Source organism: Engystomops pustulosus, chromosome 4, assembly GCF_040894005.1.
Source record: "Engystomops pustulosus chromosome 4, aEngPut4.maternal, whole genome shotgun sequence".
Taxonomy (NCBI): domain Eukaryota; kingdom Metazoa; phylum Chordata; class Amphibia; order Anura; family Leptodactylidae; genus Engystomops; species Engystomops pustulosus.
In genome coordinates this window covers 218,680,667-218,698,323 of record NC_092414.1, presented here as the reverse complement: position 1 = coordinate 218,698,323, position 17,657 = coordinate 218,680,667, and the positions used below count along the sequence as shown (strand labels likewise).

General features: G+C 45.6%; 1 protein-coding gene across 4 annotated transcripts in view; it reads right to left on the bottom strand.

The window, feature by feature from the left end:
* LOC140128358 (NACHT, LRR and PYD domains-containing protein 12-like) overlaps positions 1–17,657 on the bottom strand; it is a 118,429-nt gene that overhangs the window by 26,689 nt on the left and 74,083 nt on the right. For all 4 annotated transcript variants that reach the window (XM_072149996.1, XM_072149998.1, XM_072149999.1 and 1 more), the window contains 2 exons: positions 17,129–17,299; positions 15,476–15,685 (listed from right to left, as the gene is read on the bottom strand). In XM_072149996.1, coding sequence (XP_072006097.1) covers positions 15,476–15,685; positions 17,129–17,299 — 381 coding nt within the window. The remainder of the gene's footprint in view (positions 1–15,475; positions 15,686–17,128; positions 17,300–17,657) is intronic.

Below are 17,657 nucleotides of genomic sequence, written 5' to 3'. Positions count from 1 at the left end.
GGATTATAAATTTAGAAAATCATCTCTTTGCACCTCTTGTGTGTGGGATATTAAAAATGCCTGCAACTGTATCATATGTCCTCAGATCAAATTCACATTGCAGGAATATAGAATACATGAAAGAATAATCCGATGGTCCAGCCAGATTACAAAACGTGTTCAAAATGTATTCATTGAATATCTTTACATCCACAGTGTAATTCCTGTCCACCAACGCATTTCAAATGGTACAACGGTCCTTAGTCATGGTGACCATTCAGAGAACTCAACTTATAGAAATAGTTTAGTATTGATATTTGTGAAATAAGCCCTTTTTATGTAAAAAAAATGTGCACAGTAATTAGTGCTCTATCCTGTAATGAGCCATACACAAGTGTATCTAACACAAGACCATGGACAGACTTATCCACTGGAAGTAAACGACGTGAAACCTCCTACTGAATTACAGCAAGCAGAGATCTAGAAAAAAGTGAGAAATGAATACACACACTGTATTGAAAATGTATATAACTTTTCAGTATACAAACATTATTATATAACACATTCCTGATGTTTACAGATGTTTTCTTTGTAAACAAACGATAAGGAACAGCATATACGGGGAGAATAGGGGGGGAAAGAGAGAAATGGGTATCATGCATGTAATGGTACCGAGTCCCCACCTAAATGCCAAGTGCCCCTTAGAGAGTTTACGCATGAGGTCTAATCCTCAAAAAAGTCTATTGAGCCAAAGGTATCCCCCAAGAGAGGGAAGAGAGGAAAGACTATCACGAAAAATGAATAAAAGAGTGTATCTTTATTGATGAAATATATTAAAAAAACATGATATAGAACAACTTGGTAGAAAAAACAAGATGCGAGACACACACAGCGGTGATGCACAGAGAAATTGCAGTCGTACACCGAGACAGCATACGGAACATTATGGGAAAATTAACATATATATGTAAGGTTTTCCCATAATGTTCCGTATGCTGTCTCGGTGTACGACTGCAATTTCTCTGTGCATCACCGCTGTGTGTGTCTCGCATCTTGTTTTTTCTACCAAGTTGTTCTATATCATGTTTTTAAATATATTTCATCAATAAAGATTCACTCTTTTATTCATTTTTCGTGATAGTCTTTCCTCCCTTCCCTCTCTTGGGGGATACCTTTGGCTCAACAGATGATTTCCTTGAAAGAATACATTGAAAAAACACAATTCTTCATTTTCCAGGTGTTCGCGCGTGTTTCCAGCTAAGTTAGGAGTTGTTCGGAACATCTGGAATGTATAGAATATTGTTCTTTCAATGTGTTCTGCACTTAAATGGTCCTGTGTTCACTGTTTTTAATGTTTTTATTCTTTTCTTCACATTGCAGGTGTGCGCTCGTGTCTTCCGATAGGTTCGGAGATGTGCGCGCACATCTGCAAAGTGAAGAATAGAATAAAAACATTAAAAACAGTGAATACAGGAGCATTTAAGTGCAGAACACATTGAAAGAACACTATTCTTCACATTCCAGATGTTCCGCGGAAGACACGTGCGGACACCTGTAATGTGAAGAATAGTGTTATTTCAATGTGCTCTTACAAGGAAAACATCTGTAAACATCTGTAATGTGTTATTCTGCACTGTTCTTTTAATGTTCTCTTTTAGTAAAAAAATGTTTGGGTCTCCCATTGACTTTAATGGGGCTCGTTATCCGATACGAGCACTCGAGCATCGGGAAAAGCTCCTATTGAATAACGAGCACCCGAGCATTTTAGTGCTTGCTCATCTCTAAACATAACCATCAATGTTATTTAGATGTAAAAATGCATCTAGACCCTTCTGGGAGCTCTCTGCTGTCCCTGCTGTGACCAGCGCCTGAGGCATGCTATTCCACAGAGTGACAGTTCTCATAGTAAAAAAGCCCTGTCCCCTCTCGTGATAAAACCTTGTTTTCTCCAGATGGAGACAGCGCCCCCTTGTCTTTTGATTTGATTTTATCTGAAACAACTTTCCACCATATATTTTGTATGGACCACTTATATATATTAATCATGTCCCCTAGTAGACATCTCTTTTTGAGATTAAATAAATCTAGTTGTTTTAATCTTTTCTCATAAGTGAGACTGAGATAACTTGCAGCAACTTACAGTCTCAACACAGTGTATCAGATCTATAGAAGTCTCATCCATGTATTTTGCAAGAAACCAGCGGTTTTAGCTTTGCTAGGTATCAATGATTTTTTTAGTTTCCAAAGGACTTTGATGCATTTTTCTGGTACATGGAGAGATTATAAATGGTTTTGCTACTTTTTAGGTAGTCCCTACACCCTCAAGAAAACAATGAATCTTATATCTGGGATAAAGCAGAGAGACTAAAAGCTGGATACAATTTACAGATTTCTTTGTGTTTCCTTGAGTGTGTTTCCTTATGTTTTAACTGAATTTCCCATTTCTTCTAAATATTATTTTTATTACTAAGAGATCACTAGAGAGGTGACATAACCACATGGAGTCTGAAGTATATATCATAGCTATAATATTGTTTGGAGCATAAAAATCCATGTATAAAGTTTCCCTGTATGTCTCTTCCTGTACACATCTCTTCTCACAGTAATGTCTCCTCCTGTACTCATCTTTTATACTCATATTGTTTCCTCCTGTACACATCTCTTCAACTCACAGTAATGTCTCTTCCTGTACACATCTCTTCTCACAGTAATGTCTCCTGTACACTTCTCTTCTCACAGTAATGTCTCCTCCTGTACTCATCTTTTATACTCATATTAATGTTTCCTCCTGTGTGAGGGTCAAGATAATGATTATGTGTCCATAATAAATATATGCTTTATGATTGTATACATGTGCCCTTTGCCCTATATTTTTGTACTCTGTCTGTTATGAAATACAGAGCTTTTCCCTTACATCAGCCCTAACCAGACATGCAACTGTCAGCGAAACTCAAGTCTTGTGATGGAAAGCAGATGATGGAAAGCAGATGTTATTCAAAAGATAGCGCCGGCTTCTGGACCAAAGGTCAATTTCCTAACCTCCAGGCTACAGGAGATTGCCCTAGCATGGCAACCATGATCTAATTTTGAGGACCAATCAGCAAGAGCCGGAGGCCAGACATATATGCTTAGCTTTAACCAAATTATGATGATTTTAATGTATGTAACCACACCTTTTTGTTTGGGTATAAGAAGCTATGTAATCAGGAAATAAAGGCAGTTCAGTTCTCTTTTCTGCATGGCAAGTTAAGAGCATGAACTTAGGATAAAACAGAATCTCAGTCTTCTGTCTTTTCTTACCAAAACGTGCACGCGTGCTCAAATAATTTGGGGTGTCTGAGAGAAGAGGGTAAGGCGGTCCTACGCTGCCCCGAAAATTGGCGCCCGAACAAGGACCATCCCCGCTGATACCGTACACCCGAAGACCCAAACCAGAGGACAGGGGACGAATGCTTGTCCACACCAATAGAGGACCGAGGCCTCACTGAATCACGGTAAGTTAATGCATATTATATATGTGTTAGACTTCCCTGTGATCATTGGTGTGGAATAAGTTAGTAGCCTCTGATACTCTTTGGGTCTAAGGGCTAATTGTCTGAGTGGTGAGACTCATTTTCTTTACGGTGATCGCTGGGATGGTTCAGAACTGATGTATTTTTAGTATAGTGACACTTCCTTACTGTGTGTCACTGGAATTCATCACGCCTCATTCTCTCAGGCACTGAGTCAGACCTCTGGGTGGAAAGTGAAAGTAAAGGGCTTCATTGTGACATATAGAATCTCTGCCCCCCTTCTGTAGAAGCTGGGGAGGAAGTTTGCAGACTGAGAATAGTACAGATAGACATCCTCTGTTCTGGGGGGACACGGGGCACTAGCTACTAGTTACGTGTCCGGGGTTGTTTTTATTATTTTATACGGGGGAGGGAAGGGAAAGGGAATTAAGGCGGTCTAGGTTAGAGACCGGGAAAATAGCATTGGCTCATTAGGAGACCGGCTGGTTAAGGTACCGAGGGAAGCGCGGTTTTTGGGCTGTAAGTGACCCTAACGGGTGTGTGATCAGGGTTGGTAGCGTAGGGATTTTGTTATTTTGCTGACACACAACGGTGAGCCGGGGCCCCTGCGTCGAGTGAGTAGCTACACCGACGTGTACCTTGTTTGGAACATGATGTTGGGTGTGTTTAAGAAAGTGCATACACTCCCCGAGGGGGCAGAGACTGCAGTTAAGCTTGTTGAAAAACGGGAAGGAAAAAAGTATGTTAATAATTGTGTGAGGTTGTACAAGTATGTTGATATGCCCTCAAAGGGAAGGCTGCAGCCTTCAATGTGGAAGCAAATTCTAACCACAAGTAGAGGTGTGTTAGAAGATAAGGGCATATTGGAAGCTCAGGCTCACTACAGAGTGGCCAGAGCATTGCAAGATGAAGGATGGTCAGAAGTGAAGGGAGATGGTGGTTCAGCAAAAGCGGAAGTGCTATATGGATATGTGAAGCTTTTAGATAGAGATGTGAAATGCGGAACCAAGATGGCGACAGCACCATGTGCCCAGCAACCGCCCTATAATGGCGGCCAACCCGGTCCGGAAGGGTGGACCTGTAGAGTGTGTGGTTTACAAAACCAGGAATGGGCGGAGTCATGATAAGAGTTAGAAGAATTAGAATTAAAAGAACGTTCTCCTGGAGGGAACCACTAGGGCGCTAGCGATAGTTCAGTGCAGATAAGGGAAAGATGTAAGTAGACAGAAGGTTGTTGAGTTAAGTAGGACTGATGGAAAAGTGCAAGTCGATATGGTGGAACAGAAGGGCTGGTAGCATTGTGCTGAAAAGTAGTAGAAGGTTTGAAAGTTTTGGGATGTGTTAAAGGATCTGATAAATGTACAAGTGAGAGAAAGAAAGAAAAAAAAAAAAACTTGATCAGATTTTCAAATAGACACTTAGAGCCTCTGACTTTGACGGACGGACCAGGACAGAGTGACAGGAATCCTTTAGAGTGCCCGTTGAGAAAGAGACAGGTGATAAGGGACATTTCAGAGATTTTGATGTGTAGAGAATTTGAGAAAAAGAGATTTTATTCCTTGATGGCTAAATTTCTCCATAGCTGCTTGTAATCTGTGTCTGAGAACTAGTCTTGAAGCGATCTGTGTTGTGCTTAGGAGAGAACAGACAGTGACTTTGAAAGTGCAAGTTTACAAACAGGGGGGGCGACAGAGGGAACTCGCTGTGACTGAAAGACAGAGGAAAACAGAGACCAGTGTTTCACAGACCACTCCAAAGTATGACTGACAAAAGTTTTGATTCCAGACGAGCCCAGCTCAAGGGGGTGTGCTTCCACTTGCTGGGAGGAGACATTACTGAAGTGACTAAAGTGAGTGGCCATATTCTAATAGGGGGGCGGTAACTAACGAGGACGTCAGCAAGTACATGCCCCCTGACAGCTTCTCTTATTGTCAAACCCTCCCCTGCTAGCCCAGTGATGATTTTAACCCATTCACAGTCAAGAAAAAGACCCAGAAAGAACAGCTGGATACATGTAGGATGGTCCATGATCTCCAAGCTGCCAATGAGTGTCCCACACTGGCAGCAGTCCCCGAGAGTGACAAATTATTCACTGTTATTGATTTGGCACATGTTCTCCTCTCTGCGCTCCTGCATGAAAATTGCCAGTACCTATTTGCCTTTACCAGTTCATTATTCCAGTATACCTGATGTAGACTCCCACAAGGGGGGTAAAACTCACCCAGCCAATACCCCACGGCCCTACAGGGAGTAGACTGGCAGACTAGCCCCTTACTGGATGTTCTCCTTTTCAGTATGCGGATGACCTACTGTTTTTGTTTCCCAGGATGCATTTATTGACCTTATGCGTTTTCTGTTCCAGAAGGGTTGCAAAGTTTCCAGAGACAAACTCCAGTACTGCCAGGAGAAGGTGGTTTTCCTAGGCCACTGCTCAGCCACAGGCAGATACCTGGTACAGCTCCTGGCCAGCTCCTGCAGGCCTGGGATAAGGTCTGCTGCCTCCAGCCTGATGTTGCCCCTTGATGACTGAATTGCCTCTTCCCCATTTGCCCTTAGTCAGGAGGCAATTGATGCATTCCATAGCCTTAAGCTGGTAAATCCTGTCTGCCCCGGCCCTAGGCACACCCCACTGAACCAGACATTTCATTTTATTGAGTATCCAGTCCATGCCACAGGTGTCATAGCCCAGGAACATGGTGGCCTCCTCAGTGGCCCCAATTAGGCCCGGTTAAACTCAGTTGTGAGGGGGGCCCCTCATGTGTTGGTAGCTGCAGCCAGCAATCTGCTCAGCAAGGCCAGTGAGCTGATCCTAGATCCCAGATCACTCAGTTGTAGTGCAAACCCCACATTCCTTGCACAGTGTCCTCACCCAAGTACAGCCCAAGCATCTGAGCAAAGGCCAGACAGCACAGACTGCAGCTCCTCCACCTCAGCCTCCTTCCCCCCAGTCTGCCCCCTCCCAGCAAAATTTGGCATTTGAACAGGCATACTCTGAGGAACTGTTTTCTGGACCCTTCTCACAGTCACAAACCACTTGTCCGGTTGCTGCTGAGCAATTTTCCGATGCCCAGGTTTTCCACCAGTCGCAGTCTGTGGGTGATGATGACATTATTGACGTAGTGGAAGAAGTGTGTAAAGAGGTGTCGGACGATGAGGAGACACGGTTGTCAGACAGTGGTGAAGTTGTTGTCAGGGCAGGAAGTCTGAGGGGGGAGCAGACTGAGGGATCGGAGGATGATGAGGTGACAGACCCAAGCTGGGTTGATAGGCCGGGTGAACACAGTGCTTCTGAGACGGAGGCGAGTCCTATAGCAGAACAGGTTGGAAGAGGCAGTGGTGGGGCCAGACGGAGAGGCAGGGCCAGAGCTGGTGCATCAGCGCCAAATGTTGCCCGTAGTCAAGCTCCCGTGGCGAGGGCTAGATTTTCAGAAGTCTGGAGGTTCTTTAAAGAAACACCGGATGACCGACGGACTGTGGTGTGCAACCTTTGCCAAACCAGGATCAGCAGGGGTTCCCCCACTACTAGCTTAACTACCACCAGTATGCACAGGCATATGAATGCTAAACACCCCACTCAATGGGGCCAAGCCCGTTCACCTCCGGCCAGGCACACCACTGCTCCTTCCCCTGTGTCATCTGCTAGTCAGCCCCCTGCCCAGGACCACGGCCCAAACATCTCCCGTGCGAAAACCCCATCTTCGCCTCCACGATCCTCCACAGCATCCACCAGCGTTCAGCTCTCCATACCCCAGACGCTGGAGCGCAAAAGGAAGTATAGCGCAACCCACCCACACGCCCAAGCCCTCAACGTCCACATCTCCAAGTTGCTTAGCCTGAAGATGCTGCCCTATAGGCTGGTAGAGACCGAGGCCTTTCGAAACCTCATGGCGGCGGCCGCCCCTCGATATTCGGTCCCCAGCCGCCACTACTTTTCCCGATGTGCCGTCCCAGCCCTGCACAAGCACGTGTCAGAGAACATCATCCGTGCCCTGACCAACGCCGTTTCTGACAAGTTCCACCTGTCCATGGACACGTGGACGAGTGCTGCCGGGCAGGGCCACTATATGTCGCTGACGGCACATTGGGTTAACTTAGTGGAGGCTGGGACCGAGTCTGACCCTGGGGCTGCTCACATACTGCCGACACCGAGGATTGCGGGGCCTACCTCGGTCCAGGTCTCAAAGGCCTACTATGCCTCCTCCTCCTCCCACACCTCCTCCACCTCATCCTCCTCCGAATTACCATCCGTGGGCATGGCGCCATCAGTCGGTAGCTCTAGGCACAGCAGCAGTGCCATCGCTAAGCGACAGCAGGCGGTGCTCAAACTGCTGAGCCTAGGCGATAAAAGGCACACCGCCCAAGAGCTATTACAGGGCATAACGGCGCAGACTGATCTGTGGCTGGCACCGCTGAACCTGAAGCCAGGCATGGTTGTGTGTGACAACGGCCGTAACCTGGTGGCGGCTCTGCAACTCGGCAGACTGACACATGTGCCATGCCTGGCCCATGTGTTAAATCTCATAGTTCAGCGTTTCCTCAAGACATACCCCAATCTGTCTGATTTGCTCACGAAGGTGCGCCGCATTTGTGCGCATTTCAGGAAGTCCAGCACAGATGCTGCCAGTCTCAGGGCAGCGCAGCGCCGCCTCCAACTGCCCGCTCACCGACTGTTGTGCGACGTGCCCACGAGGTGGAATTCAACATTAACCATGTTATCCAGAGTTTACCAGCAGCGCAGAGCGATTGTAGACTGCCAGATGTCAACTTCCACCAGAACTGGTAGTCCGGTCAGTCAGCTTCCTCAAGTCTACAATGAGGAGTGGACGTGGATGTCTGATATCTGTCAAGTGCTGAGTAACTTTGAGGAGTCAACACAGATGGTCAGTGGCAATGCCGCCATCATCAGCCTCACCATCCCGCTGCTTGGCCTGTTGAAAAACTCTCTGGTCAGCATGAAGTCGGAAGTTTTGCGCTCGTCACAAGAGAGGGGAGAAGAAGATTCCCTTGTTGATAGCCAAAGCACCCTTAGGTCTGTTTCTCAGCGCATATCGGAGGAGGTGAAGGAGGATGAGGAGGAAGAGGAGGAGAATGTTGGCGAGACAGAAGAGGGGACCATTGTTCAGTCCTTCACTGTTCAGCGTGTATGGGCAGAAGAAGAGGAGTTGGAGGAGTTGGAGGAGGAGGAAATGGACAGTCAGGCCAGTGAGGGGAGTGAATTATTGCGCGTTGGGACTCTGGCACATATGGCAGATTTCATGCTAGGCTGCCTATCCCGTGACCCTCGCGTTCAAAGAATTTATTCCAGCACCGATTACTGGGTATTCACTCTCCTGGACCCACGGTACAAGCAAAATCTTTCCACTCTCATCCCTGGAGAGGAAAGGAGTGTGAGAATGCATGAATACCAGCAGGCCCTGGTGCACAAGCTGAAACAGTATCTCCCTTCTGACAGCGCTAGCGGCAGAGGGCGTACTTCTGCGGGACAAGTAGCGAGGGAGAGTAGGCGAGCAGGCAGCTTTTCCAGCACTGGCAGGGTTACGCTTTACAAGGCCTTTGCCAGTTTTATGTCACCCCAGCAAGACACTGTCACCTGTCCCCAGTCTCGGCAGAGTAGGGCTGATCTTTACAGAAAGATGGTGAGGGAGTACGTAGCTGACCATACCATCGTCCTAAATGATCACACAGCTCCCTATAACTACTGGGTTTCAAAGCTGGACATGTGGCACGAACTGGCGCTGTACGCCTTGGAGGTTCTTGCCTGCCCTGCCGCTAGCGTGTTGTCCGAGCGGGTTTTCAGTGCAGCTGGTGGCATCATCACCGATAAGCGTACACGCCTGTCGACTGACAGCGCTGACAGGCTGACGCTTATCAAGATGAATAAAGCCTGGATTTCTCCGCATTTTCATTCTCCACCAGGTGAAAGAAGCTCAACCTGAATAATGTATGCACTCCTCCTCCTCATTGTCCTCCTTCTCCTCCTCTTTGTACACTAAAGCATAGGAAACTGGCTATTTTTTGCCAGGGCCAACTGGCTCTAGCTATAGTACTCTATGTATTTAATTTTTCTGGAGGGCCACCTACCCGGTCCTCTGTTTTAAGCAATTTTTGGGAGTGCCACATACACGCACTCAATCTATTTAATTTTTCTGGAGGACCACCTACCTGCTCCTCTGGTTTGAAAAATCTTTTTGGACTGCCACATACAGGCACTCAATTTATTTAATTTTTCTGGAGGACCACCTACCTGCTCCTCTGGTTTGAAAACGTTTTTGGACTGCCACATACAGGCACTATCCAAATTAAATTGTCTCCATTGCTACCTCCCCACGTCATCGCCATAGCTGCCTCCAAAAGTCGTCCATATAGCTGCCTCCATACATTGTCTCCTTATCAAACGAACTGTGTCAGGCAGAATTTTGGGTTGTTTTCATGGATTCCACATCAAACTTGTTAACTTTGTCGCCACCCTGCTGTGTAATCCACAAAATATACTGGCAAACTTTTATCATTTACGGATATTATTTCAGCGCTTCTTGCGCAGATGTTTACATTCCCCTCACCCGCCATATCCCAAACTTATAAGAACGCTACTACACTTGATCTTATACAAAAGGTTCTAAGAAGTGCTGTTTGGGGAGTAGCCTAGAGACAGGGGCTTAAATTGGCGAAAGCTCGCCTGGCAGCGGAGTGCCAGCTCCATCCCAAGATCCTCCGAATTACCATCCGTGGGCATGATGCCATCAGTCGGTAGCTCTAGGCACAGCAGCAGTGCCGTCGCTAAGCGACAGCAGGCGGTGCTCAAACTGCTGAGCCTAGGCGATAAAAGGCACACCGCCCAAGAGCTATTACAGGGCATCACGGCGCAGACTGATCTGTGGCTGGCACCGCTGAACCTGAAGCCATGGTTGTGTGTGACAACGGCCGTAACCTGGTGGCGGCTCTGCAACTCGGCAGACTGACACATGTGCCATGCCTGGCCCATGTGTTAAATCTCATAGTTCAGCGTTTCCTCAAGCCATATCCCAAACTTATAAGAACGCTACTACACTTGATCTTATACAAAAGGTTCTTAGAAGTGCTGTTTGGGGAGTAGCCTAGAGACAGGGGCTTGGATTGGCGAAAGCTCGCCTGGCAGCGGAGCGCCAGCTCCATCCCAAGATCCAACTAACATAGTTTTAACTGCAGCACCTTTAATCTACTACTAGTTCACTGCCTCCATACATGGTCCCCTTATCAAACGAGCTGTGTCAGGCAGAATTTTCAGGTGTTTCACCAGATACATAGTGGAACGCGGCCCATCTGTCGCCGCCATGCTGGAGACCTGAAGTTGCAATCATAGCAGCGCAATATGGATGCCCCATACTGTCGCTCTTAATCATGGAACCATTTCCGTAAAAACAATTAAAAATAGAACCACTATGCTATTCCATTATTCCTAGGTGAAATATTCAAACGACCCGGCCTGCTTTGAAAATTATAATTTTTTCAAAGTAAACGCTTCTGGCCCCCAGGCCCATTTTGGGTGGGGAGGAGCCGAGAGACAGGGGCTTGGACAGGCAAAAGCTCGCCTGGCAGCGGACCGCCAGCTCCATCCCAAGATTAGGCAGCCTCAGAGGCATCCATGCATGCTGCCCCTGCTGTTTCCTGTCCATTTCGCCTCCACGATCCTCCACAGCGTCCACCAATGTCTCCATGTGCAACTTTCAACTGTCTATACCACAGACGCTGGAGCACGAGAGGATATGCAGCACATCATCCCCTTATCAAACAAGCTGTGTCAGGCAGAATTTTCAGGTGTTTCACCAGATACATAGTGGAACTCGGCCCATCTGTCACCATGCTGGAGACCTGAAGTTGCAATCATAGCAGCGCAATATGAATGCCCCATACTGTCGCTCTTAATCATGGAAGTCGTCTCCATGGCTGCCTCCACATGTCGTCCCCTTATCAAAAGAGCTATGTCAGGCTCATTTTTCGGGTGTTTCACCAGATACGTTATGGAACTTGGTCACTATGTCGCCACCATGCTGTGTTATCGACTAAATATACCGTCAACCTTTTGTTCACATAGGAAATCATTTCAGCGCTTCTTGCTCAACTCCTTTGGTGAAACCTGAGTCCATTTAGGGTATGTCGCCATGAGACTCTGTAGCCTGCTGCCGCTGCCTCTCCATGCCGTCCCCTATAGTGTCAGGGTCAATTATTGGATGTTTTAGATGCTATCTAGCCTCATTCGGTGACTCTGTCATGGCCATGCTGTTGCCCATAATTTTGGCATAATGGTGCGATTGAGCAGCCTCAGAGGCATCCATGCATGCTGCCCCTGCTGTTTCCTGTCCATTTCCGTGGTGTTTCCATCCTTTTCTGAGGTTCCCAGGTGTTTGGCCAAGCTTCCCTGTGCAGACCCTTGGTCCCCTTGAAAAATGCTCGAGTCTCCCATTGACTTCAATGGGGTTCGTTATTCGAGACGAGGACTCGAGCATCGGGAAAAGTTTGTCTCGAATAACGAGTACCCGAGCATTTTAGTGCTCGCTCATCTCTAGTAAAGACCTGAAGCCTTGTCCCTCCTGGGTGTAGAACAGGCGAGTGCTTTCCTGCTGCCCACCAATCAGTTAGGACCACCTCCAACAGAAAAATGGGATTGCCCCCTTTGAAGTACGTTTTGGCTGTGCACCCAGACTAGGCCCCTATTTCCCACAGACCCTATAGCTGATGGCAGGAAACCAGGTGGAACATGTCACACAGCTGAGCAAGGCCTTGGAAAAGGTCCGCAAAAGTGTTTCTGATTCCTTTTTCAGATCCAGACAGAGACCTCAGGATGCATACCCTGAAGCCTGGAGACTACTTGGTGGTAAAGACACACCAGAGAGAGAGTCTGGAGCCTCGCTACGATGGTCCTTTCCAAGTCCTGCTGAACAATGACATGTCTGTGAAGCAGGAGGGAAGCCGGCATGCTTCCACGCTTTCTATTGCAAACTTACTTATTCTTCCTGCTAGCTGGTCTCTTCTGACTGACTGTATGCTCAGGGACACCCCAACCATGACTATCACTGTATCTATAGGGGTGATCAGGATGCCCCCAGGGTAGGAGACTTTACCTACGGTTGGTGCAACAAGACAATGACCTTTAACATTGACAGCACAGGTAACCCTGTATAGCAGTGTCTGATGTGTACTGGATTTGTGGGGATAGGAGAGTCAGGTCAGGCCTAGAGGCTGGGAAGGTGAGTGTACGGTGATAACACTTGTGCATTCCTTCCTCGTGATCCCCAGGGATAAGGTTGATCAGACACATAAAGAAAAGGTAGAGAATCCCAAAGGATTCTGAAGGTCTAAGAGAAGCACCTAGATGACAACATTTATATAGATACGGTGGGAGCACCAAGGGGGGGTCCCAGATGAGTACAAGGCCCACAATCAGATATGGGCAGGACTAGAGTCCATTATTACCCAGAGAGCGATGAGCAAAAATGTTGGTTTGGTTAACTGTTTTTATTGTAATCAACAGAGATTTGTGAATTATATCCGAGATGCTTCCCAGAACCGATGGCTTTGGACATGATCTTTGCTGAGAAGGGAGGAGTCTGTAAGATGGTGGGAGTGGCTTGTTACATCCCTGATGACATCGCCCCCTATGGATCCATTACCCATGCTCGTGAAAAGATTGAAGGACTGTCCAGGGAACCAAAGAGAAACTCTGGGGTGGAAACTTTGTTATTCACTTTGTAGTTGGGGGATTGGAAGGGTTTCCTTTAAGTGGGGGTGATATTGGGGATTGTGATTTTGCTCTCGTCACTTATTGCGGGTTGTGTGGTCCCCCTCATCAAATCCACCATGTTCCAGATGGCCATCCAGGAGGTAAGAACTGTGACAGGAGAAGTGCCCGGAGTGGAGGATGATGCTGCCTGTTTACAAACCTATGAACTATGGGAACTCAGTGATGTGCTTTGAGTGTGCAGACCTGTAACCACTGAGTGACTGGCCTCTGGGGGATCTGGTGAAGAGTTAACAAGTCCAGCAGGTAAGGGCTTAGCCTACCTGTGGGTACCTGGAGTTTGAGGAGGTCACACAGGATGGAATTACAGGCCAGCAAAGCTCAAAAGGGAGAAATTGTTGGTGATATATTCCTCTACGGCGGCCATCTTGAGCAAGAGAACTAAAACGGCATTACAGCTCCGTTCTGGGGTGTGTGTGTGTGTGTGTGTGGGGGGGGGTGTATGTTGCCCACTTAGCAGCTATAGAGTTAAATGTTTTAATTCAGCTATTTTTCTTATTTAAACTGTTGTTATGGCCAATAGCATTACAGTATTCTATTCACACCTTTTTGATGACCCTACAAACTAGAATGGCTCTGGTCACTAAAATTAAGTTTACCATCCACCAATACCCCCAAGTCCTTTCCAGCTCCAGTTTTACCAAGTAATTGACTCTTTAGAACATAATTATACTTTTTGTTTCTCTGGCCCAAGTGCATAACTTTACATTTACCTACATTAAATCTCATCAACCATTTCTCTGCCCACTCCTCAAGCTTCCATAAAGATTCCATCAGATGAGTCTGACAGGACCGATCTCTCATAAACCCATGCTGACGCTGGGTTATAAGGTTGTGCACAGTGAGATACTCCAAGATAGCATCTCTAACAAACCCCTCAAATATTTTCCCCACCACATGGACAGCCTGCAGGAAAAACGAATCGCAGCGAAGTGTAGGGAAAAGCTCAGTATTTAGGGGGGAATTGTGAGGGTCAAGATAATGATTATGTGTCCATAATAATTATATGCTTTATGATTGTATACATGTGCCCTTTGCCCTATATTTTGTACTTTGTCTGTTGTGAAATACAGAGCTTTTCCCTTACATCAGCCCTAACCAGACATGCAACTGTCAGCGAAACTCAAGTTTTGTGATGGAAAGCAGATGATGGAAAGCAGATGTTAGTCAAAAGATAGCGCCGGCTTCTGGACCAAAGGTCAATTTCCTAACCTCCAGGCTACAGGAGATTGCCCTAGCCCATGATCTAATTTTGAGGACCAATCAGCAAGAGCCGGAGGCCAGACATATATGCTTAGCTATAACCAAATTATGATGATTTTAATGTATGTAACCACACCTTTTTGTATGGGTATAAGAAGCTATGTAATCAGGAAATAAAGGCAGTTCAGTTCTCTTTTCTGTATGGCAAGTTAAGAGCATGAACTTAGGATAAAACAGAATCTCAGTCTTCTGTCTTTTTTTACCAAAACGTGCACGCATGCTCAAATAATTTGGGGTGTCTGAGAGAAGAGGGTAAGGCGGTCTTACGCTGCCCCGAAACCTGTACACATCTATTCTACTCACATAAAACACAAGGGTTGGAGCGTCACCGTGCGAAAAATCGTAGGGTGCAGGTCTTCGTAGGGGTCCGACAACCCCTCCAGCAGTAGAACCAAATACACAGATGAAGCAGCACTCCAAAAAGTTAGGTGAAAAAAGTGATGTTTATTCCACCAGTGATGCGACGTTTCGTCTTTTCCATAAAGACATTCTCATGCTTGAGAATGTCTTTATGGAAAAGACAAAACGTCGCATCACTGGTGGAATAAACATCACTTTTTTCACCTAACTCTTTGGAGTGCTGCTTCATCTGTGTATTTGGTTCTCTTCTACTCACAGTAATATCTCCTTCTGTGCACATCTCTTCAACTCACAGTAATGTCTCCTCCTGTACACATCTCTTATACTCACAGTAATGTCTCTTCCTGTACACATCTTTTCTCACAGTAATGTCTCCCCCTGTACGCATCTTTTATACTCATATTAATGTTTCCTTCTGTACACATCTCTTCAACTCACAGTAATGTCTCCTCCTGTGCACATCAATTATACTTATAGCAATGTCTCCTCCTGTACACATCACCTATACTTATAGCAATGTCTCCTCCTGCACACATCTCTTATACTCACAGTCATGTCTCGTCTTGTGCACATCTCTTATACTCACTCTAAATTCTCTATCCTACATCCTGGACTGGAAAGAGCTTTCATCAGGTCACGGAAGTGAGGACCACACAGTTCATTATCAGACTGGTTAAATGCAGCATTGCCACCCAGAACATTCCAAGACAGGTCAAGTATCTTTAGGGAGGGATTATTCCTTATTCCAGAAGCCAAAGGGATGCAGGATGAGTCATTTAGACCATTATAAGACAAACTGTAAGAAGAAAATTTGATGTGAGTATGTGATTACAGCAGATTATTATACAAAAGGGATTAAGACTTTAGAGTTAAAATATCCCCAATAGAGATGAGTGAGCACTAAAATGCTTGGGTGCTCATTATTCGGTACAAACTTTTCCCGATGCTCGAGTGCTCGTACCGAATAACGAGCCCCATTAAAGTCAATGGGAGACCCAAGCATTTTCACATTCCAGATGTTCGCGCGTGTCTCCCGCTAAGTTCGGAGATGTGCACGAACATCTGGAATGTGAAGAATAGTGTTCTTTCAATGTGTTCTGCACTTAAATGCTCCTGTGCTCACTGTTTTCACTGTTTCAACTGTTTTTATTCTATTCTTCACTTTACAGATGTTAGTGCATGTCCTCCGATAAGTTCAGAGATGTGCGCGCACATCAGCAATGTGAAGAATAGTGTTATTTCAATGTGTTCTGCACTTAAATGGGCCTGTGTTCACTGTTTTACCTGTTTTTATTCTTTTCTTCACTTTGCAGATGTGCGAACGTGTCTCCTAATTTATCGGAAGACACGCGCGCACATCTGCAAAGTGAAGAAAAGAATAAAAACAGGTAAAACAGTGAAAACAGTGAACACAGGAGCATTTAAGTGCAGAACACATTGAAAGAACAATATTCTTCACATTCCAGATGTTCGCTCGTGTCTCCCGCTAAGTTCGGAGATGTGCACGAACATCTGGAATGTGAAGAATAGTGTTCTTTCAATGTATTCTTACAAGTAAAACATCTGTAAACATGTGTAATATGTTGAAGAACAGTGTAAACACTGTTCTTCACTGTCTTTTATTAATTTAATGCTCGAATTCGAGCCGGCGAGATACTTGTCCGAGTAACGAGCCGGTCCGAGTATGCTAATACTCGACCGAGCAGTATACTCGGAGGAGTATACTCGCTCATCTCTAATCCCCAACTATTATTTTAACACAATACTATGGTTATAAATACGATTATAAAACTATGAAAATATAAAGATCAGATGTGGACACATACACAGGATATGCATATGAAGGCTGTAGATTGTTTGTTTAGCAGAAAATATTAGAAAACTTCTGAAAATCATCAATAGTAACCGCCTCTTTTGTGTTTAAAAAAAAACACCAACTATGTCCCGAGTCCTCAGACACCAAATTCACCTTCCATTAATTCAGAATACGTGCAACATGAGTGAAAAGTACCAAAAAAGGAACAGGTCTTCTGGGTCTGAGGAAGAGTATTCAGAACTTACAACATAGGTAAGTAACATAGAATGTGCTCTAACTGGAGGTGGAGATATCAGTTTAGCACTTCATCTACCAACAAGACCATAGATGTGGTCAAAGCAAAGGCGCAGAGCATAAAACATAACAAATCCATGAATAACCCCTTCCTACATATATCTTACTTTACATATGTCCTATACTCACTGTAATTCCTCTACCCTGCAGCCTGGACTGGACAGAGCTTCCATCAAGTCACTGAGTTTAGGTCCAAACAGATTGTTGTCAGTCAGGTCAAGTATCTTCAGGGACTGGTTATTCCTAAATCCAGATGCTAAATGGATGCAGGACGTATCTGCTAACTTATTGCTACGCAAACTGTAAGATAAGAAGATAAAATGGGTTAGATGCAAAAAACGGAATGTTAGTATGAGGACTGTAGATTATGAATAAACTAGAAAATATTTACAATACTCATGGAAAATAATTTTTACGAGTTACTATTTGAGTGCGGGAATATTAAGAATGCCAGAACCTGTGTCCTCAAATGGCGAATTCACCTTCAAAAAATTCAGAATACATGCAACTGGATTTGTAAAGCGCTACAGAATATGATGCCACGATAAATAAAAATCCTACCTACATGCCCATAATATACTTTAAATACGGCTTACCTGCCCCCCAGCAACTGCCCTGCGTTGACATAAGATACTTCTTTCCACGCGATGGCCACGCA